Raw genomic sequence first — 22,569 nt, forward strand, 5'->3', positions numbered from 1 at the left:
GTGATGGCAGTGATGCGATCTGGAGCCAGGAAGACCATTGCCTGCAGGGTGTCCAACATTGCCCCAAGATGTAGTAGGCGTTGGGTTGGTTGGAGATGGCTTTTGTCGAAGTTGACAAGCCAGCCGTAGGTCTGCAAAACATTGAGGGTGATCATTAAATGATGAGCCAGCTCTTCAGACTTGGACCGTATTAGCAGATCATCCAAATATGGGTAGATATGAACCCCTTGGGTCCGAAGGTAAGCCACTAGGATGAGTAGCACCTTGGAAAATACTCTTGGAGCAGAGGAGAGGCCAAATGGCATCGCTCTATATTGAAAATGTTGGTGGCCAAAGGCAAACCGAAGAAACTTTCTGTGGGCTATGCAAATGGGCACATGGAGATACGCTTCCTTAAGGTCGATAGAAGCCAGGAAGTCTCCTTCATGCAGACTCTCGGTAATGGAATGGAGAGATTCCATTTTGAACCTGCGGTATGTTACAAAACGGTTGACAAACTTGAGGTCCAATACCGCCCTCCAAGATAAATCTCGTTTTGGCACAGCAAAAAGGAGGGAGTACACCCCTTCCGATCTCTCAGTTGTGGGGACTGGCTCTATCGCCGCTATGTCCAAGAGGTGATGTATAGCTGTCTGCATGATGTTGTGCCTGGCTGGTGCCCTTGGGCAAGGAGACGGATGGAATCTGTCTGATGGGGTTGCCCAGAACTCTATGGTATAGCCATAAGTGAAAAGGTCCCTGATCCAGGAGACCGTAGTAAGGCACAGCCATCGATCTCCAAAATTAAGTAATCTGCCACCTATGGGGAGGGCGTTAATACTACTTGTGTAGGTGAGGACCTCCCCTATATGAGGACGATGAGTTGCCCCTGCGCCCTTGGTACTGACCTCTGCCCTGGAAGCGTCGGTTCCAGGAGCCCCTGAATGCGTTGGAGTCATAGGGTCTGAAGTCGCGGCCTCGTCCTCCTGGCCGCGTTCCTCGAAAGGGCTGGTTAGAACGAAAGGAGGGAAATCGCCTGAAAGGCCTGTGGTCGATGTTCTTGACTGTGGCTAGAACCGGTTTGTGGGCGTCTTTTGGATCAACCAGAACTGCCTTTAGAGCTTCCTCACCGAAGAGTAGAGATCCGGAGTAAGGAGCCTTGGACAGGTTCAGTCTGGCCGCTGAATCAGCTTGCCAGTGGCGAAGCCAGAGGGTGCGACGAGCGACTATTTGAGTCGTCATGGCTCGTGCCCCTAATTGGGTGGCATCCAAAGTGGCATCGGCCACAAAAGCTGCTGTCTTACGTAATTTCAATAGTGCTCTTTTGAAGGCGACAGGATCAGGGTTAGCATCCTCTAGAAGGTCATCCATCCACATCATAGATGCTCTGGAGAAGATGGAGGCTGAAGCGGAGGCACGCATGGCTAGGGCAGTGGCCTCGTGATTCTTGCGGAGGGCGAAGTCTATTCGACGCTCAGTAGTATCTTTTAGGTGGGATTCCCCTTCCCTGGGCAAGAGAGATCGTGAAACGAGGCGAGCGATTGGTTCATCTATGCCAGGGACATGTAACTTGGTGGCGAAGTCTGGGGCTAGGGCGTAAAGTCTGTCAGCCAGGTTCTTGAAGCGTCGAGCTTTGAGTGGGTGGGCCCATTCTTCGGAGGCTAATTTGGCAATTGGGTCCGGCACCGGGATGTAGTGTTCAGTAGGTGCAGGGGATTTGAGGACCTTGGCCCCTTTGATAGCTGGGGCGGACGAAGTTGAAGGCGCAGTCTGGAGACCAAGGGTATGAAGTACCCTACGTGCTAGCGGTTGATAATCTGAGGTATTGAACAAGCGATACGATGTATCCTCCTCATGATCTGAATAGTCGCTCCAGTCGTCTCCTTCAACATGGTCAGTGAAAGTTGACTCCTCCGCATACGAGGCTTCATCCGTACATCTGCCTCTGGCTACATCAAAGGGATCTGGTGAGCAGGAAGGATGAGCAGCATGGAACGCACGTTGGTCCATGTTGAGTGGGGGTATGGCAGGAACTTGTGGTAGTGACTGCATTCGTGTGAAAAAAGCCAGCATGGCTTGGAGTTGGGAGAGGAAATCAGGAGACAGCTGCAGACCAGATGTGGGAGATGTATGTGCCTGGTGAACTATTGGAACAGATGTCTGAGGCAGTAAGCCAGAGGTAGGTTCGTTAGGCGAACAGTGAGGGGGAAAGCCAACAAACTCTTCCTCGTCAGAGGCAGTAGCAGGAGAATGGAAAATATCACTTATGTGTGTCTGTGCTGTGGTGGTGGTTGGCACAGAGACATAACGAGGGCGCTTTGGTTTACTATGGCTGGAAAGATGTTTTGTCTTAGCCAGTGCTTTGGCATGTCTGGTCTTAGACATGTTAGGATGTTGTGGCTTGGCTGATTGTGGCATGTCTGGCTGATCTGGCACCATGTGTGTTGATGGTGACATGCCTGGCTGTTCTGCCATCTTATATAAACCTGGGTGCAGTACACTGCCACGGAGGGGGGAGGATGTAAAGACCCGAACTGGCACAGCGTACTACCACGGAGGGGGTAGGATACACTGGCAGATGGCGAAATGCACTGCCACAGAGGGGGCAGAATGCACTGAGGTATCAGCATTAATATAATATAGGCTGTTTTAGAGTTGGCACACTCAGATTAGTGCTGTAGGCTGGGTTTTTGGCTTGTTCACGGCCCCAGAGGGGGCAGGATATATAATGTAAATCAGATTTGATACAAGTCAGCCACTGATATTAAAGCTCCAGCCTTGATAATGTAATCCAGCCACTAGGATTAAAGCTGCAGCCTTGATAATGTAATCCAGCCACTAGGATTAAAGCTCCAGCCTTGATAATACAATCCAGCCCACTAGGATTGGAGCTCCAGCCTTGATAATATAATTCAGCCACTATGATTACAGCCACAGTAATGTGTGTAAATCAGCCGTGTGTAAATTTGTCAGCAGCACATATACACAAACGTACGGATAGATAGCCTGCAGGGGAGGTATCCGATAATAAGGGGAACAAAAAACGCGGGAAATTCAAAATCAAAAAGAAAAAATGGCGCCCGGAAAAAAAGAGCGGGAAAAAATGGCAGAGAGGGAAGAAGCAATGGCGGCCGTCGGAGGCGAACTGGGGGAAGGGCTGCCCAGCACGGTCTCGCCGAAAACCGCAGTAGCAGCTCTAGAAAATCCCCGGAGAAAACCGGTGGGGGAAAAACGGCAGCCGCCGCAGAGAGAGCCGCCGTCGCGGTCTGTAAAGCCCTTCGCAGTGGGATTTAAGCCACGTAGCGAGGGCGATCTGAGGCAGAGGGTTAACAGCGGGAGCCGCAGCTGCAAGCTCCCGCTGAGATCGGATAAGCCGCAGCCGCGGCAACCGATCGGGGGGGGAGGGAGGTCAAAAGCGATCAGAAGCGATCAAAAAGGGAGAACCGCAGCCGCGGTCACTGAGGGAGCCCCCAGGCTAAGGATACAACAGAGCGGGGGGGGGGGGCTAAAAACTGCCAAAACGAAGAGAGCCGCAGCCGCGGTCTCAGAGGGAGCCCCCAGTCAAGGAAATAAAATAGATTGAATAGCTCTGAGGGAAGGGTGAGAAAGCCGCAGCCGCGGTCTCTGAGGGAACCCTCAGAGGCTAAACACAAAACAGAAAAAAAAGGCTTTAAAGACAAGTACACAAACAAATACGAGACTTAGCTAAATGCTATGTGAAATTCCAATCTTGTTCATACGAAGGCAAGAATGAACTGGAGAGTGGGAGGGGCATGACGTCCCTAGTCTTGACTTCAAAAACATTCTTGCCTTCGCACGATAGGTGGAACTATTTCCCACAGTGATGGCCCACCTCCTATGGAAAACTGCAGCTCGTGCAAAACGCTGCGGCCCGATTGTTGACTAGGACCAAACGATCCGAACATATAACACCTGTTCTGGCCTGTTTGCACTGGCTGCCTATATGTTTCCGGGCCAGATTCAAAGTGTTGGTCTTGACCTATAAAGCCTTACACGGCGCGGGTCCGCAATACCTGATGGAACGCCTCTCCCGATATGAACCTACCCGTACACTGCATGCAACATCGAAAGCCCTCCTCCGGGTCCCGACTCATAGAGAGGCTCGGAGGATGACGACAAGATCTAGGGCCTTCTCAGTGGTGGCCCCTGAACTATGGAACAGTCTCCCTGAGGAGGTGCGCCTGGCGCCAACATTGCTTTCTTTTCGGCGCCGGGTTAAAACGTACCTCTTTTCCCAGGCATTTTAATATATTTTAGTATATTTATAACACTCTGGTATACTAAATTAATTGTGTAATATGTTTTTAGCTTTGAGAATTGTTATTATGTGTGTGGTAATTATGTGATTTTATCTTATTGTATTTTTATATTTATGTTGTTCACCGCCCAGAGAGCCGTTGGCTGTGGGCGGTATAGAAACTGAATAAATAAATAATAATAATAATAATAATAATGATTAAAGTAACATGAACGTCCTCTACAAAATAATGTCTTCAGGTTATCACCTAGTATAGAGTATTACGTACATGAAACACCTCCATATGTTTTGTTTAACTTTGTATTTTTCTCTTCTACATAACACAAAATATCAAACAGACAATACAAATTTATTGCACTTACCTGTGTCCTTCATCACCTACATTTATAGATTTGTCACAGTGTTCAATTCTGAGAACTGGAAAGGTAGTTTCAACTGTTTCTCCTTCTCTTAAGTCATTTGAAGTATACATCTTAGATGCATTCTGAATCTCATCTGGGAAAAACAGGCAGTGGCTATCATAACAGAAACAGGCTGATTAATACATTCAGTGGAAAGTTAAATGAGTTCATAATCAGATTTAATTCCGGAGAGATTTACATGGAGCGACTCCTCTATAAGGAAAGGTTGCAGCATTTGAGGCTTTTTAGTTTAGTGAAAAGGTAAGAGATTACATAATAAAAGTTTATAAAATTATGCATGACATGGGGAGAGTGGATAGAGAGAAGTTTTTCTCTCTCTCATCACTAGAACTTATGGACATCCAATGAAGCTGAATTCTGGAAGATTCAAAACAGATAAAAGAAAGTACTTCTTCACACAGTGCATAGTTAAGCTATGGAACTTGCTCCTAGAGGAGGCAGTGATGGCTTTAAAAGAGGTTTAGACAAATTCATGGAGGATAAAGTTATCAAACGTTACTAGCCACAATGGCTATTCTCTGCCTCCACAGTCAGAGGTACTATGCTTCTGAATACCAGCTGTTGGAAACTAGGGGGGGGGCGGAGAAGAGAGCCCTTGGGCTCAGGTCCTTCTTCCGGGCTTCCCATAGGCATCTGGTGAGAATAGGATGCTGGACTAGATGGCCAGTGGCTTGATCCAGCAGGTATCTTATGTTCTTATGCATGAGAAATTATGCAGTGATTTTTTGTTCTACTGCTTCACAGTGAGATACATCCATGTTTTCTGATTGTAGTCCTGCAACAGCCCAATGTTTAGCTCTGAACCTAGAGTAGTGGGGATGGTGCCAACTCAGCTGCCCACTCCTCTGTCCCTATCCCACCATGCTCTTTCCACTGAACTTATGCACTTATGCTATATAACTAGTCTGGCATAGCTGTCTAGCATAAGAAACCTATGCTAGCAAAACAGATTCTAGTTAGCTGTGCCGTAATGATCATCAATAGGTCTTCTGTGCAGTGCTATCCCACTTACACAGCACACAGTAAGAGATGGGATCATGTGGCTAGTGGAATGAAACACTTTCGGAACTGACAAAGAAAGTTCACATGTCACATTATAAGTAATAGCAAACTTACTTGCCTGATCTTTGACTTTTTTGCATAACAAAATACATTATTTATACCAAGAGTGTGAACTGCAGATGCACTACTGATTTACAGCTGCAGGGCTGACTGGTTGTGACAGCAAGCCTCCCTTGCCAAAGCACAATCAGGAGTGTACTTTAAGGCTTCCAGTTGTACAAGGCAGTCACATCTTCACCTGCCCCTCACTTGACATCACATATGACGTCAGGTATGGGGCAGATGACAATGATTTGGGGGAAATGCACTTATGGGCCAAACTGGGATGCATGCCAGGACTAATTAGGCCTGTTGACCAAAGGTTCGCCTCGGCTTTGCTCTGGTAACTTCACAGCTGGATTATTGCAAAGTTTGATATATATGGGATAGCCTTTGAAGATGGTTCAGACACTGCAGCTGGTGCAGAACGCAGCAGCTAGACTACTAGCATGTTATACCAATTCTGGTCCATCTGAACTTGCAATGTCCAGACCCAATTCAAAGTGCTGGTTTTAACCTAAAAAGCAAGGGTAACCAACATGGTGTCCTCCAGGTGTTACTGGACTCAACATCCCCCTCAGTCCCAGACAGCACTGCCAACAGACAGGGATAATGTGAGCTGTAGTCCAGCAACATCTGGAACACAACACATTGACGATCCTTACTAAAAAGGCTTACATGGTTCAGGATACCAATACTTCACAGAATGTCTTCTCCCATATGATCCTTCCCAGACCCTGAATAATAAGTTAAATAAATAACATACATACATAATTCTGCTTTTCTACATTAACAGCTTACAAGCTTTGTTTTATTTATTTATTTAAAATATTTCTATCCCGCCCTTCTACCCTATAATAGGGTACTCAGGGCGGCTTACAAAAAGAAAATCCAACACATACATAATAAAATTGTAAACAGTAAAATCACAAAAACATCAAAATAAATTAAAATACATAAAATACAATGAAAATACATAAAATACAATACACACACACACACACACATATAGGGAGTGGTACTAAAGGGGTTTTAAAAAAACAGTTTAAATCTGTAATAGTAAAAGCAGTTATAAGGCAAGGCATACTTAGACACCTTACTTTAAGAATGCTAAAATAACACAGTTTTCAGCTTTATCCTAAAAATGGACCACGAAGAAACATGGTGACCTCCTTTGATAGGTATACCACCAGCTGGGTACCACAATTGAAAAGGTCCTCTCTCTTATATTCACCAACCAACCTTTAGATGTGGAGGGATAAAGAAAAAACAATTCCTGAACTACACTGGTCCCAGGCCTTTTAGAACTTTAAATGTTTAAAGCAGCAACTTAAACTTAGTATGCAAACAAATTAGTGAGTGAAACTGAGTGAAGATTGCCATAATATATTTTCTAAAGACCCTGGACAAAACTCTAGTGGCCACATTCTAGATCAATGGAAGTTTTCAGACTGTCTTCAAGGATAGCCCTACATAAAGTAACTAGAGCAGAAGTGACTGTGCCCAGGTCAGATTTGTCTAGCAAAGGGTGTAGCTTGCGTACCAGATGTAGTTAATAGGAGAGGCAGCAGATTAGATAATATTATGCTGATCCTCAATTGACTTCACTAGTTGCTAATGTGTTTCTGATATCAGTTCAAACTTCTGGTTTTAATATTTAAAACCTTAAATGGTGTGATGCCAGGATATCTCACCTCTTTCCATATCAGCCTGTCTGAGAACTCACTAAGGCCTTCTTGATATCTGTGTGCATGTAATATCAATTCCCATGACATTTAGATGTAAAGTTAATCCATACTGACCAACAGGTCTCTAGTACATTTTTTTAACCATATCATCACTGAACTGGTTATATTTTAAAAGGATCTGGAAGTTTTCTGGAAATATATTACCCAATTGTTCAGATTTCCTCATTTTGTTGTAAAACTTCTCTCTTTCTTTCTTTAAATTGATGTGTACCACACAGCGATACTGATGCCCACTACTCAAGCTGAAGATCCAAAGCTAAAAGAGACAAAAAAAAAAAAACACTGAGAGGATAACCAGCTTTTCCACACTTCTCTTTTAATAAGTAAATGTTTCTGGTAATATCCTCTGAGTTCAGTGGTGTGACCAGATACCAAATCCTATTAATACAATAAAGCTCATTTCAAACATAATTTTTCACATTTTCCAACATGCTCAGGAAATGGTGCTTTGGCAACCAACTTTTTCAGGCTATCAGCTCAAACTGACTTTGATTAGTGCTAGATTTACTACAATATGAGAAAGGGAAGCATAGCTGTCTATTTTGATTTGCTAATATAGTATAAAGTAAAACTGCATTTCATTTACACTTCACAATGTGGCAGTTTTTCAATCTATACACAAACATGTTATAAAGTATGTGACTATAAATTAGAAATGTGTTCATTAGTTACTGCAAACCAACAATCGTGAGGCAATAGCATGTACATTGTCCCAAGTTCAGTCCTCTGCATCTCCAGTTAGATATACTCTCAGGCAATAGTAGTGAGATCTTATAGTTAGTCATCGTTGACTTGAACTGGGCTGTATGGCTCTTATAAAACATACATAATTACTACTGCAGTTCTTAGAAATATAGGAAGCTGCCTTATACTAACAGATATTTGGTCCATCTCTATGTACTGACTACATAAAGTCTGACATGCAGTGGCTCTCCACAGTGAGACAAGGATCTTTCACAGCTCTTCCATGAGATGCCAGGGATTGAAGCTGAGACCTTTTGCAAGCAAAGCATGTGCTTTACCACTGAGCTACGTCCTTCCCCCGATTCTGCTCACTAGTAAATCTAAAGGCATAATTTGGCTATATAATTTTATAACATTCAAATACAAATAGTCAAATTCCTTGCACACTTCCTACCTGTCCATCTGCACATCCAGTGATAATCTGTTTATTTTCTTCATCAATGAAGAGACTTAGAAGAGGAAATGCTGTGCAAAATAATTCCACTGTATTATTATTAATATATTACACTGAAAAGTATAGCACCAGTTAAGTTGCCTGCAGGAAAAAAGGTGGAGCAGTATCGGCTTTGCTCATTAAAAGTGTTGTATGAACATTTTTTTAAAATGCTAAGAATAAAATATACAGATGTAATCCTACTGACCACAGTTGGGTAAGGCTAGCACAAATTAATGTTGAATCAATGAGTAGTCTGAAAATTAGCCATTCATAGCTGCAGAGATAATTCTTTCAATAACTGGTGAATGTGAAGAATGTAACAGCATAAACATGTACAATCTGAAATAATTTCTTTGAGCAATGGCACTGCTCTTAAGTGAAGCGTATTGTCTGTTTTATTGCTGACAGAAGGCAGAGAGGATGAAAATTAAACTTAATACAGGAGGTGCTAACGACATATAATGCATGTAACGGCCTTTTTTTAAAAAAAAGAAAAACAGCTTCCCAAGGCCAGAGAAGGGAATTTTAAGCAGAAAGGAGCAGGGAGAAAGCTGCTTAACGCTTTCTCAGCCCACATACTTTCAAGACTCCAAACTGCCCTCCATATGGCATCTCCCACACACTCACACAAAATTCATGTTTTGGAAGGGCAAATACAACTTTTAACCCCATGGGGAAGTCATTTGACAGAAGGCCAATGTGCAGCAGAGAGGCTGCAGGAAGCAAAAGAGTCAAGCAGCTCCTCCATGCCTCTTCGTTTCAAATTTTCCTTCCTGAAGCTGCTGAAAGGAAGGAAGGAAGGAAGGAAGGAAGGAAGGAAGGAAGGAAGGAAGGAAGGAAGGAAGGAAGGAAGGAAGGAAGGAAGGAAGGAAGGAAGGAAGGAAGGAAGGAAGGAAGGAAGGAAGGAAGGAAGGAAGGAAGGGTTAGGGCTCTCACATAATGTGTAGCCAGCCTGTGGGAACAGCTTCTAAGTGACAATGCTGAGAAACGAATAAGGAAACTAACATGGAGAAAAAGAGGCAGGCAAGGAACAAATTATGGGGAGGAAAAAGAAGCAAGGAACTAATGGGTCTAAACAGAAAATCCCCTGTATCAAATCAATACAATGTTAAAACACAGTGACCAATAATAATTAATATTCCAATTCCTCATCCTGATATAATATTTTATGGATATAGAAGCTCCACTGCACACATAGCTGTAACAACTGTCCCATTCATTTCTACTTAGGTAGCAAATTTAATTGAGTATTCTCCTTTGCGATCTGCTGCCTCCACTGAAATGAACAGGATAGCACTTTGGAATGGAGAAACTCCGTATATACATTCAAATGCAGTGCCTTGCAAAAGTATTCGCCCCCCGACTAATGCTCTCATATTACTGAATTACAAATTGTACATTGTAATTTGATTCTGCATGATTTTTTGAAACACTGAAACTCAAAATCCCTCTGACACTGTGTGCAAAGCTGGTACATACCTACCCCAAAAGACTTAAAGCTGTTATTGCAGCACAAGGTGGCTCTACCAAATATTAATGTGGGGGGGTTTAGTACTTATGCAAGCAACATGTTTCAGTTTTTTATGTTTCTTATAAACATTTCCCAACATAAAACCAATGTCACTTTACAATGATTGATTGTGAGTTTCAGTGTTTCAAAATAAAATATCATACACAACGAAATTACAATGTACCATTTGTAATTCAGTAATATGAGAGCATTGGTCAGGGGTCTGATTACCTTTGCAAGGCATTGTATATGCAAGGACTCTGGGTCACAGCAACTATATACTATTACTGCAGTCACTGGGAACAATATGAGAGTAATGATATGGAACTGAATTTATATTCCACTCCATGGTTCTAACAATTTGTGGATTTTGTTATTTCCCTCCAAACAATAATATTGGTATGAATGAAAATGTTTCTCTCTTTTTTCAAGTATTACTTTACATATAAAAAGAGGTTGGCTGGCAATGTTTAAAAGCATACCTGTTATTACTGCTGATTGATATATTAACAGTCCAGTAGAATAGTCCCACACCTTTTGAAAAAATGGTAATATATAAATGTCAGTTTAGATAACAATGAAAACAACCAATGGGATACTCATTTATACTGCATAGTGCAAAGATTTCAGATAGCATATTCACTGTTGTTCTAAGGAACTCAGTGTATAAAAATCTGGGTGGGTTTTGCTTTTCACAGAAAATTACTGGCACCCAGATCTTAAAACACACATTCTTCCAAACTACGTATACTATGCGATATCCAACAGTGTACATCCACCAGCAGAACATATGCTGTTTGAGCAACAGTTTTCCCCCTCTACCTTGCTGCTTCCTAGGTGATCCCAAAATGAGCTCTGGAGCATTGGGTAACTCCCTGGGCAGATTTGAATGTTAGATGGGGGAAGGAGAGGAAGTGGAAGCCTCATTATGCAAGTGGACATCTGCTCATGTAATCCTGGATATTGCCCATTGAATTTAATATAGCTTACTTTGAAGTAAGCACGCTTATGATAGTTGCATGCATCAGAAACCCTTTATTTGAATAGCAATCAAACAAGATCCCAAGGGAAAAATATTATTGCCCTAACATCAGCATATACAATGATAAAATAAGCAATGATGAGAAATGTTGGCTTTTTAAAACAATAAAGGGTAAAATCTAGACCCACAAAAGCCAATTTGATTTTTCTGTTGATTTCACAGGATAGGAACAGAACCCCACAGACCAAGCAATACAAAAAAATGAATTATGACGAAACACTGTTGTTCAAATTTAGTATCTGATCATCAAAAACAGATATAAACATATAGCTTATCCTGTCTTCAATTTTATACCACTACTAATAATACTGCTGCCCTGGACTCCTACTGGGAGGAAGGGTGGAATACAATTTTAATATATAACAAAATATTTTAATATTATTTATTTATTACATTTATACCCCACCTTTCTTTTCATGATAGAAACCCAAGGCAGCTTACATATGGTTCCCAGACAATCTCCCATCCAGGCACTGACCAGACCTAACCCTGCTTAGTTTCAGCAGGATGCTAGCCTCATGTGCCTTCAGACCATAGCCTAATATACCATAGCCATATAACGATAGCCTAATAGACCATAGCCATATAGTAAAACAAAGGCTATTATCACCAAAAGAACTATATATTAAAAAAAGAGGGAATTTCCTTGCCTTAAAACTTCTGTCTTCAGAAACTGATATAAGTATATTTTTCTCCCAAGTACAGAACTCAGCTGCAGTCACTGGAGCCAGGTGACCCTCCAATTCAACAAGTATGGCTTCATACTGAAATTAATCCAGGAGGAAAAACAGATAAAATTTCAACATAAAAATGGTACTGCTTGATCCTTATAAAATGGATGAAATGCAAACAATGTGCTTGGCCATCACTTATGAAAAATACACCAGCCTGATGCACAAGAGTACAATTTCCTTTCACATTATTTCAACTTCTTTTATAGCACAGCTACAAGTATATGAATATCACACAATTATATTGTATGTTTCACCTTATATGCGCTCACCTTTGCATTTAGCATGTATATCCGATGGCCAGCACATACTGCTACTGCCTCATCATCTGGACTAAATCGAACATAAAGCACCATTCCCAAAAGTGTTCCTATAACAGTGCCTTGTGGAATTAACCCTGCAGTATTTGAAACATGACACTAAATTATGAAGACTATTTCATAAAACAAAACTTCAATTTACATACTGATGTCTAAAGTAACTTGGGCTGCAATTCTAACAATGCCTTCTTAGAAGAAAGCCCCATTTAATTCATTGGGGCTTACTTCCAGGTAAGGGGAATTAGGATTAGTTTTACAGTACAAACCTATGCATGTCTACTCACAGGTAAGCCCCACTTACCCCCAATAGGCACAAAATTGAAGCTGAAAACATCCAAAACCCTATACCATTGTTCATTTTTTCCTTCTATAATACAGAATACAAAGCTGATGGAAATTAGAAGTTTAAAACTCAGTAAGACACATCTTTACATGAAAATGAAGGGCCATTTTTATTATGGTGTGTCAATCTCTTGCTCTTTTCAATCATTATACCTGCATTCAGACATCACATTCTCTGATCCCCAGGACTGTAAAAAGACCATGTGCATGCTCTGTGTACTCTGCTTAATAGAACACTTCCTAGTTTGTCATGGGGCCAAAACTGAGAAACAGTGGTTGAAAGATCTTCCCAAACCAGGATTGAAAACCATAGTTTGTTAGAGGGATCATCAAAACACAATTCCTGGTTCAAATATCATGGAAAACTCTGAACTGAAAACAAGGAAGTGGCTTAATTAAACACTTAATTGAGCTGAATTAAAGGAAAGAGGAAAGGAGGGGCAGCACAAACATGCATAGCTTATTTCCTATGGAGAACATGACATCTGAATGCAGCATATGCTATCTTTGCAGTGAACTACACAAACTGAGCAATTTTTGTTCAAATCATATAACATGATATTGAATATATCACAAAGCGTTCACCTTGTAGCACCTTCTTCATGCATTCATCCAGATTCCACACTATTACATAGTCACGTGAAGCAGAGCAAATGAGGAGTGGATTGACTTTGCTCCCAAATGCCAGTGCAGTAATTGAATGATGATGACCTATTAAGTGTAATGGCTAACAAAAGGTATTTTTGGTAATTTGAAATGCATATAAACTACACAGCTAGTCAATCAGTTTCTTCCAAAATATTCATGTTAATTACACAAGCTATCTTTGATCTCAGAGTGATTTACAGAATGTAAATGCAAACATTTTAGACATACTATAAAAATATAAACAAACAACTACAATAAACTGAGTTTAAAACCCAACTAAGCAAATATATGTCCAGTTTAAAGGCTTAGGTTTTTGTCAGTTAAAACTACTCATTGCTGATGGCCAACATGGCTGCTAATTTTACTAGGGTCATAGGCTACCTTGTTTTTTTACCCGATAGTAATGACCACCCCTTCTGGCCCAAAGACTACATAGACTCCTAAGCACTGTTTTTATTAATTTCAAAAGATTTGGACATGAGCACTGCACAGTGGATTGCATTCCTCTGATTTTGAACAAACTGAACCCCCATAAAGAAATAAGTTTTTAACCTGGTTGTCAGGATCATCGGTAGTATTCAAGATACAAAGTTCATTCCCATTCAAAGGAAAAGCACAGTAATGCATGCTACAAGCAAGCTGAACATGTGATTCTGGCACTTTGGATCTAAAAACTTGTTTTTCAAGAACTATGCTACTACTGCATCCTTCTTCGGTAAAACAGAGGTCCACAGGGCTTTCCATTGAACAGCTGAAATAGATAAAATTAGCATATAATTAGAAATATAATTAAAAATGTATAATTCATTAGATATGTATATTTATAACATTTGAAAATATGTATGATGTTTGACAGAAAATATTTATGATATCTACACTATTTATAAAAACTTAAGATATGTATAGCATTGTAAAAACAGGAAGAGAGCCTACAAACTAGGTATTAGAAGTGCGATTTAACTTAAAATATTTTGGATGTGTTTTTAAATGTGTCATGTGTTTAAAGTTGTTGTTTATATAAATTGGCTCCACGAGCTAGAGGGAGCCCCAGCTGACGAAGCATCAAGGCCCCAGCTGACAAAGCATCAAGGCAAGTTAAGCAGCAGAGCGAAAAGAGGGTAAGTAGCTCCCATTTATTCCATTATTTAATTGAAGTAAAACAGCTCAGAGCAATAAGTAATAAGGGCAGCCCAAGGTCACCCTGAGCTAGGAGCCAAATCCTGAAAGAACCTATATCTTAGGAGACAGATCCTAGGAGAAGGAAGCCTATAGAAAGCTCATTTTCAACACCACCCTAGCAGGAAAGCTTCAGGCGACACTGTAAACAAGGCTAAATTCCAGTCGGAGAGAAGGGGGAAAAGGAAACTCCACCGACACATACAGGGAGAGAGTCAGCTCAGTCCTTGCTAAAAAGGGCAGCTTCAGCCTTCCTGAAACACAACCACAAACTCTGTTTCCCTAGGTTAAAGAAAGGTCAGGCTGTTCTAGGTGGGAAAACAACAAACACAAAAGACTTGCCTGGAAGGCGCAGCCCCTTGATTAGATTAAAAGCAGCCAAAAGCTTAAACAGCCCTGCCCCTCGCTCAGGAAGGAAGGAAGCCTGCCTTCCTGCCTTCAAAGGAAGGAAGCCTGAGAGAATACTAGAGTTAAGCCCCAGCTGATAGCCATCAGCCTCAAGTAACACATCATTGGCTGGCAGCAGTAGCTGGGAGGAACCAGCCACACATATAAAGTCAGAGCGCCCTAGCGAGGGAGCCTGCTACACGAGCTAGAGGGAGCCCCAGCTAATGAAGCATCAAGGCGAGTTAAGCAGCAGAGCGAGTTCGGCAGCAGGGCGAGGAGGCCAGGGCCCCCCACTCTGCCCATCTGTTCCCTGACCTCAACTAAACTGCAGTCTCCAACCCATTGACATAATAAACCTTAAACAAAACTATGCAGGTAAGAAGCCAGCAGGGGTGTGGGGGCTTTCCAGTGTTTTGCACCACCTGCAGCATGTACGACTATCTGCCTGTTGGACAGAAGTCGTGGGTGTGTTCTCGGTGCAATGAGCTCCTGGCTCTGCGGGAACGACTTCATTTCCTTGAGGCCAAGGTGGCGGACCTGGAAAAGCTGAGAGAGGCAGAGAGGTGTGTGGAGGAGGCCTTCAGGGACGTTATAGCTGTGTCCCACTCCAACGATGATAGCTCTCCTGCTATCATGGAGAACGATGGTCTCGGGGAAGGAGAGCATCCAGCTGAGGAAGAGGGAAACGATCCCTTAGAAGGGTCACATTCCTTGGGGGATGAGCAGCTATCCTCTCGTGCCGAGGATATATCTCCAGGGGGCGGAGGGATCCTTGTAGTGGGTGATTCGATCATTAGGAACATAGACAGTGGGGTGTGTGATGGGCGTGTAGACCGCAAGGTGTTTTGCCTGCCTGGTGCGAAGGTTGCGGATATCGCCATCGTTTAGATAGTTTGGTAGACAGTGCTGGGAAGGAGTCAGTGGTCGTGGTGCACGTTGGCACCAATGACATGGGGAAATGCATCCGTGAGGTCCTGGAAGCAAAATTTAGGTTGCTAGGTAGGATGCTGAAAGCCAGGACCTCCAAGGTGGCTTTCTCTGAAATGCTACTGGTTCCACGTGCAGGACCAGCCAGACAGGCCCAGCTTCGCAGTCTCAATGCGTGGATGAGACGATGGTGTCGGGTGGAAGGGTTCGGATTTGTTAGGCACTGGGGAACATTTTGGGACAAGCCGGGCCTGTACAAAAGGGACGGGCTCCACTTGAACCAGAATGGAACCAGACTGCTGGCACTTAAAATTAAAAAGGTAGCAGAGCAGCTTTTAAACTGACTGAGGGGGGAAACCCGACAGGAGCTGAGAAAGGTCCGGTTCGGAATAAACCTCCCCCCTGGGATAAAAGCCAAAGAAATGATGAAATTTTAAAAGGGGTAGGCCTAGAAGTAGGCATTGTGAGAGCAGGGGCACAGGATATAAATTCAGAAGAGCAAAATTACCACAGGCCTAACCACAAGTGCCAAAGACACTTGAAGAGAGACACTGCTTACCTGCTCCTGCTCCTTCCACCCTTTCCACTCCTTTGTTCTCCGGATGTCCAGGAGAGAGGAGACATCCCTTTGTCTCTGCTCTCTCCAAGCATGAGGCTAACTCCCGCACCTGGGCGTTACGCCTCCAACTTAGCTAGTTAATTAGAACTAGGTATGCCTTTCTATCTACTATGTATTTCTATAAATAAAGTACGCTAATGCTAGGAGCCTCCGAACCAAGATGGGAGAACTGGAGTGCTTGGTCTTAGAGGAGAGCATTGATACAGTGAGCATAACGGAGACCTGGTGGAATGGAGAAAACCAGTGGGATACGGTTATCCCTGGATATAAACTATATCGGAAGGACAGGGAAGGACATATTGGTGGCGGAGTCGCTCTATACGTGAAAGAAGGCATTGAATCCAGCAAGCTCGAAACCCCAAAAGAGGCAGACTCCTCCACAGAATCGTTGTGGGTGGTGATACCGTGCCCCAGGAGGGACTTAATACTGGGAACGATCTATCGTCCCCCTGATCAAAATGCTCAGGGAGACCTTGAGATGAGATATGAAATTGAGGAAGCATCCAAACTAGGAAATGTGGTAGTAATGGGTGACTTCAACTACCCGGACATAGACTGGCCGCATATGTGTTCCAGTCATGACAAAGAAGCAAAGTTTCTAGATATTCTAAATGACTATTCCCTAGACCAGTTGGTCATGGAACCGACCAGAGGGACGGCAACCCTGGACTTAATCCTCAGTGGGGACCGGGACCTGATGCGAGATGTAAGTGTTGTTGAACCGATTGGGAGCAGTGACCACAGTGCTATTAAATTAAACATACATGTAAATGGCCAATTGCCAAGAAAATCCAACACGGTCACATTTGACTTCAAAAGACGAAACTTCACAAAAATGAGGGGATTGGTAAAAAGAAAGCTGAAAAACAAAGTCCAGAGGGTCACATCACTTGAAAATGCTTGGAAGTTGTTTAAAAACACTATATTAGAAGCTCAACTGGAGTGCATACCGCAGATCAGAAAAGGTACCGCCAGGGCCAAGAAGATGCCAGCATGGTTAACGAGCAAAGTCAAGGAAGCTCTTAGAGGCAAAAAGTCTTCCTTCAGAAAATGGAAGTCTTGTCCGAATGAAGAAAATAAAAAAGAACACAAACTCTGGCAAAAGAAATGCAAGAAGACAATAAGGGATGCTAAAAAAGAATTTGAGGAGCACATTGCTAAGAACATAAAAACCAACAACAAAAAATTCTATAAATACATTCAAAGCAGGAGACCATCTAGGGAGACAATTGGACCCTTGGATGATAAGGGAGTCAAAGGTGTACTAAAGAACGATAAGGGATTGCAGAGAAGCTAAATGAATTCTTTGCATCTGTCTTCACAGTGGAAGATATAGGGCAGATCCCTGAACCTGAACTAACATTTACAGGAAGGGATTCTGAGGAACTGAGACAAATAGTGGTAACGAGAGAGGAAGTTCTAAGCTTAATGGACAATATAAAAACTGACAAATCACCGGGCCCGGATGGCATCCACCCGAGAGTTCTCAAAGAACTCAAAGGTGAAATTGCTGATCTGCTAACTAAAATATGTAACTTGTCCCTTGGGTCCTCCTCCGTGCCTGAGGACTGGAAAGTGGCAAATGTAACGCCAATCTTCAAAAAGGGATCCAGAGGGGATCCTGGAAATTACAGGCCAGTTAGCTTAACTTCTGTCCCTGGAAAACTGGTAGAAAGTATTATTAAAGCTAGATTAACTAAGCACATAGAAGAACAAGCCTTGCTGAAGCAGAGCCAGCATGGCTTCTGCAAGGGAAAGTCCTGTCTCAGTAACCTATTAGAATTCTTTGAGAGTGTCAACAAGCATATAGATAGAGGTGATCCAGTGGACATAGTGTACTTAGACTTTCAAAAAGCGTTTGACAAGGTACCTCACCAAAGGCTTCTGAGGAAGCTTAGCAGTCATGGGTCCTCTTGTGGATAAGGAATTGGTTAAGAAGCAGAAAGCAGAGAGTAGGAATAAACGGACAGTTCTCCCAATGGAGGGCTGTAGAAAGTGGAGTCCCTCAAGGATCGGTATTGGGACCTGTACTTTTCAACTTGTTCATTAATGACCTAGAATTAGGAGTGAGCAGTGAAGTGGCCAAGTTTGCTGACGACACTAAATTGTTCAGGGTTGTTAAAAAAGGGATTGCGAAGAGCTCCAACAAGACCTCTCCAAACTGAGTGAATGGGCGGAAAAATGGCAAATGCAATTCAATATAAACAAGTGTAAAATTATGCATATTGGAGCAAAAAATCTTAATTTCACATATACGCTCATGGGGTCTGAAGTGGCGGTGACCGACCAGGAGAGAGACCTCGGGGTTGTAGTGGACAGCACAATGAAAATGTCGACCCAGTGTGCGGCAGCTGTGAAAAAGGCAAATTCCATGCTAGCAATAATTAGGAAAGGTATTGAAAATAAAACAGCCGATATCATAATGCCGTTGTACAAATCTATGGTGTGGCCGCATTTGGAATACTGTGTACAGTTCTGGTCGCCTCATCTCAAAAAGGATATTCTAGAGTTGGAAAAGGTTCAGAAGAGGGCAACCAGAATGATCAAGGGGATGGAGCGACTCCCTTACGAGGAAAGGTTGCAGCATTTGGGGCTTTTTAGTTTAGAGAAAAGGCGGGTCAGAGGAGACATGATAGAAGTGTATAAAATTATGCATGGCATTGAGAAAGTGGATAGAGAAAAGTTCTTCTCCCTCTCTCATAATACTAGAACTCGTGGACATTCAAAGAAGCTGAATGTTGGAAGATTCAGGACAGACAAAAGTACTTCTTTACTCAGCGCATTGTTAAACTATGGAATTTGCTCCCACAAGATGCAGTAATGGCCACCAGCTTGGATGGCTTTAAAAGAAGATTAGACAAATTCATGGACGACAGGGCTATCAATGGCTACTAGCCATGATGGCTGTGCTGTGCCACCCTAGTCAGAGGCAGCATGCTTCTGAAAACCAGTTGCCGGAAGCCTCAGGAGGGGAGAGTGTTCTTGCACTCGGGTCCTGCTTGCGGGCTTCCCCCAGGCACCTGGTTGGCCACTGTGAGAACAGGATGCTGGACTAGATGGGCCACTGGCCTGATCCAGCAGGCTCTTCTTATGTTCTTATGTTCTTAAATAAGCACAATAAAATATTTACTACTACTACAACAAAAATGCATCATTCATTAGGATTAATTTTGGAGCTATTCTGCCTCCCTATGAATCACTCTGCATATTTTGTGCTTCACTTGCCCTGAAGTGTCTTTCATTCCCATTTCACCCTTCCAAGATTTTAAAAAGTACTTTACTAATCTGTTATTTGGGATCAAATAGACCCTATTTAGTCAAATTTTTATAGGAACTTTAATGAAAAAATACGGAATATTAAGAAAAAATTATAGTACAGGATATAACTAAACCAGGCACATATCTAGAGTCTGTAAGGACCTTGTTTTAATTCTTATGGGTTCAAACAGACTCCTGATACCTTACTCATGCAATTTTTCATTTAGCTCAAACATTTCCTAGATATATTAACAAAAAGTACTGCATTATTCACATTTCCATCTTATCTGCTGCATCAATACACAGTAGCAATTATTGTTAGATGAGAGTCTTCACCACATAGGGTTATTTAAAAACATTTGTGCTTAATTTTCCCAAGTTTAGTGAGTAGCTGACCACCAATGTCCTTTAAACCCTCAAATTAAAAGAAAGAAAGAAAGAAAGAAAGAAAGAAAGAAAGAAAGAAAGAAAGAAAGAAAGAAAGAAAGAAAGAAAGAAAGAGCATTGTTGAAGCATCACAAAATCACTGACCACTATAGTAAAGCTAATAAATATATAAAACAAGGGCAGAGCCCCACAGAACACATTGGCTTGAATTTGGGCAGAGCAATCCAAACCTATCATCTGCAGTGCTAGAGGTTTGCAAGAGATGGAGGGAACCCTTCACCCTGTCCTGCCAGCAAAAGAGCTCCATTATCAGCAAGGGAAGTCCAGCAGAGAGGAGTGCCCCAATGCAACCACCCAATTCAAGCCAGTCTGCAAAGAAAAAATGTTCTTTTGCCTATGTGATTTGATTTCAAACCATGTTTCCTTTATACTTCCTTTACCCACACAGTTTGAAATCAAACCACACGGGCAAAGGAAACAGGGTTTGTAGATGCTAACGATCAGATACCATTTACAGTGTAAATCTTTACACCAAACACATGCTCCAGTTCCAGCAAGGACTGAGATATATCAAAAGACAATCAAACTTTATCCATTTTTCAGAGCAGCATTCAGGACTGCCACATCACCACGGCTTACTCCTTGTTTTGTTTTTCCTTTAAGAAAATATATCAATTACACAGAGCTGGATGAACATAAAAAGCTGGTATTTCAGTTGTGTATTCTGTTCTTGCCATTTTTTTATTCTGAAACCAAACACGGGCAAGCTGAGCTTTGTGGCCAAAGATGTGTAACTGTGAAAAGAGAACTGCTGATGATTAAACTTCTAATAAGCAAAGAGGATTACACAGCTTCAATCCCCCTGTAGATCTGTTCAAAACAGCATAGCAAAAGCTGACAACAAAGGATTTCTATCAGTCTTGCCAAACATGCAACAATTCTCGTATGTACTAAAATTCAGAACTTTGTTGTGCCTTTTTAAAATTTTATCTACAGGGCCAGTGTCTTACAAGAGTTCAAGCTTGCTCACTACAATATTAAATTATTTTGGTACCAGTTGTGTTTTGAAGGACACAACAACAGTAGCCCCTTCCATGAGTACTGGGTGAGTCTCAAGCAGAACAGCCTGTGGGAAAGGGAGCAGGATTTTCTGCTGAAGTGTTGGTAAGGCAGCAGTGGGTTGCCATGCGACAAGGAATTTTAGCACTTATTGCAGAAGCAGAAATGTGGGAGAGGGCCTTCTTTCATCTGTCTATGTCAGGAGTAGCCAGCACGGTGCCTTTCAGATAACATTGGGCTACAACTCCAGTTAGGCCCAGCTGGCATGGCCAGTGATCAGGGATGATGAGAGTTGGAGGACACCACATTAGCTAATGCCACATTAGCTAATCCAGGTCTAGGTCAGCATTTTTCAACCCTGGCTTCCGTAAGCATCTCCTCTCGTCCAGAGGTCCTCCACCACAACCCCACCACACCACAACCCCAAAAATACCTTTGAATTTTGTAATAGTGAAATAAACTACTTATTATAGTTTTCACTTTGCTTTTGTTTTACTTTACATGGGGGTGGGGGGCAGCAAACGGAGGTTGGTATTCCACAATGTATTAGGACATTACAAGGGTTCTGGTCTAATCGCTGAATTGTGGGCTGCTTCCCTCTATCAACACTGGTGGTCAAGAAGAGCTGAAAAGCCTGGAGCAAAGAACGAAGGGGGGGGCGCCTGCAACCTTTTAAAGCATGTTGTTGTTATTGTTATTATTAAATAAATAAATATATATCCCGCCCATGCTCCCCGTAGTTGACCAGGGCAGCAAACAAAAACACTAAAAACACTTTAAAACATCATAAAAACAGACATTAAAATATATTAAAACAAAACACCTTTTTTTTAAAAAAAGCTTTAAAAACATCTTTAAAAGCCATTCCAACACAGACACAGGGATTGCCGAGGTGGCTCACCCCGCCGCCCGTGTTGAGGGCTGAAGGGGACATCGCAGAGGACGTGGCAGAGCAGCGGTCCTCTTCCAGACCCTTTTCTTGAGGTGAAGCTACTCATGGTATGCTGTGAGGAAAACAGGAGAGGCGGCTCCTTAGGAGAGCCTTGGATATAAATTGTGCATTCCGAGGCTCTGGCACGAAGATTCCACATAAGCAATCGGGCAGTGCTGGATTCAACTAGAAGACTACCGAGGGGCGTGACCTTCCATACTTACGTCAGGTAACGTTCAACAGGAGGAGCACGAAACGCTTCTTGCGGCTGAAGCAGGGGGCGGGACTTGCCCCTTCCTGCCACAGGGGAACAGGCGCTCAACGGAGAAGCGGCGAAACAGCCCAAGATTCAAGTCAGCTCTCCCCTCCCGGTACAGTGGAAGAGTTCGTCTGTCTGTCCTTACTGTTCGTGGCTGCTGTAGGCTGGTGACAGCCGTCTGCCCGGAGGAAGGAGGTGGTTCTAATCCTTCCCCGGTGAACGGTCGAATACTAGGACCATCCTGTTTCCTAGGTAGCAACGACA

General features: G+C 42.7%; 1 protein-coding gene across 1 annotated transcript in view; it reads right to left on the reverse strand.

The window, feature by feature from the left end:
* The window catches only part of WDR27 (WD repeat domain 27), a 142,838-nt gene extending 120,586 nt beyond the window's left edge, over nucleotides 1-22,252 (reverse strand). The window contains exons 1-9 of the mRNA XM_061624421.1: nucleotides 21,937-22,252; nucleotides 13,855-14,053; nucleotides 13,240-13,381; nucleotides 12,265-12,389; nucleotides 11,912-12,025; nucleotides 10,702-10,753; nucleotides 8,668-8,738; nucleotides 7,674-7,785; nucleotides 4,621-4,753 (exon numbers count right to left, since the gene is read on the reverse strand). Coding sequence (XP_061480405.1) covers nucleotides 4,621-4,753; nucleotides 7,674-7,785; nucleotides 8,668-8,738; nucleotides 10,702-10,753; nucleotides 11,912-12,025; nucleotides 12,265-12,389; nucleotides 13,240-13,381; nucleotides 13,855-14,053; nucleotides 21,937-22,049 — 1,061 coding nt within the window. The 5' untranslated portion in view covers nucleotides 22,050-22,252. The remainder of the gene's footprint in view (nucleotides 1-4,620; nucleotides 4,754-7,673; nucleotides 7,786-8,667; nucleotides 8,739-10,701; nucleotides 10,754-11,911; nucleotides 12,026-12,264; nucleotides 12,390-13,239; nucleotides 13,382-13,854; nucleotides 14,054-21,936) is intronic.
* Between the last annotated feature and the right edge of the window lie 317 nt (nucleotides 22,253-22,569).

The sequence above is a fragment of the Rhineura floridana genome, chromosome 4 (assembly GCF_030035675.1).
Source record: "Rhineura floridana isolate rRhiFlo1 chromosome 4, rRhiFlo1.hap2, whole genome shotgun sequence".
Classification (NCBI taxonomy): Eukaryota; Metazoa; Chordata; class Lepidosauria; order Squamata; family Rhineuridae; genus Rhineura; species Rhineura floridana.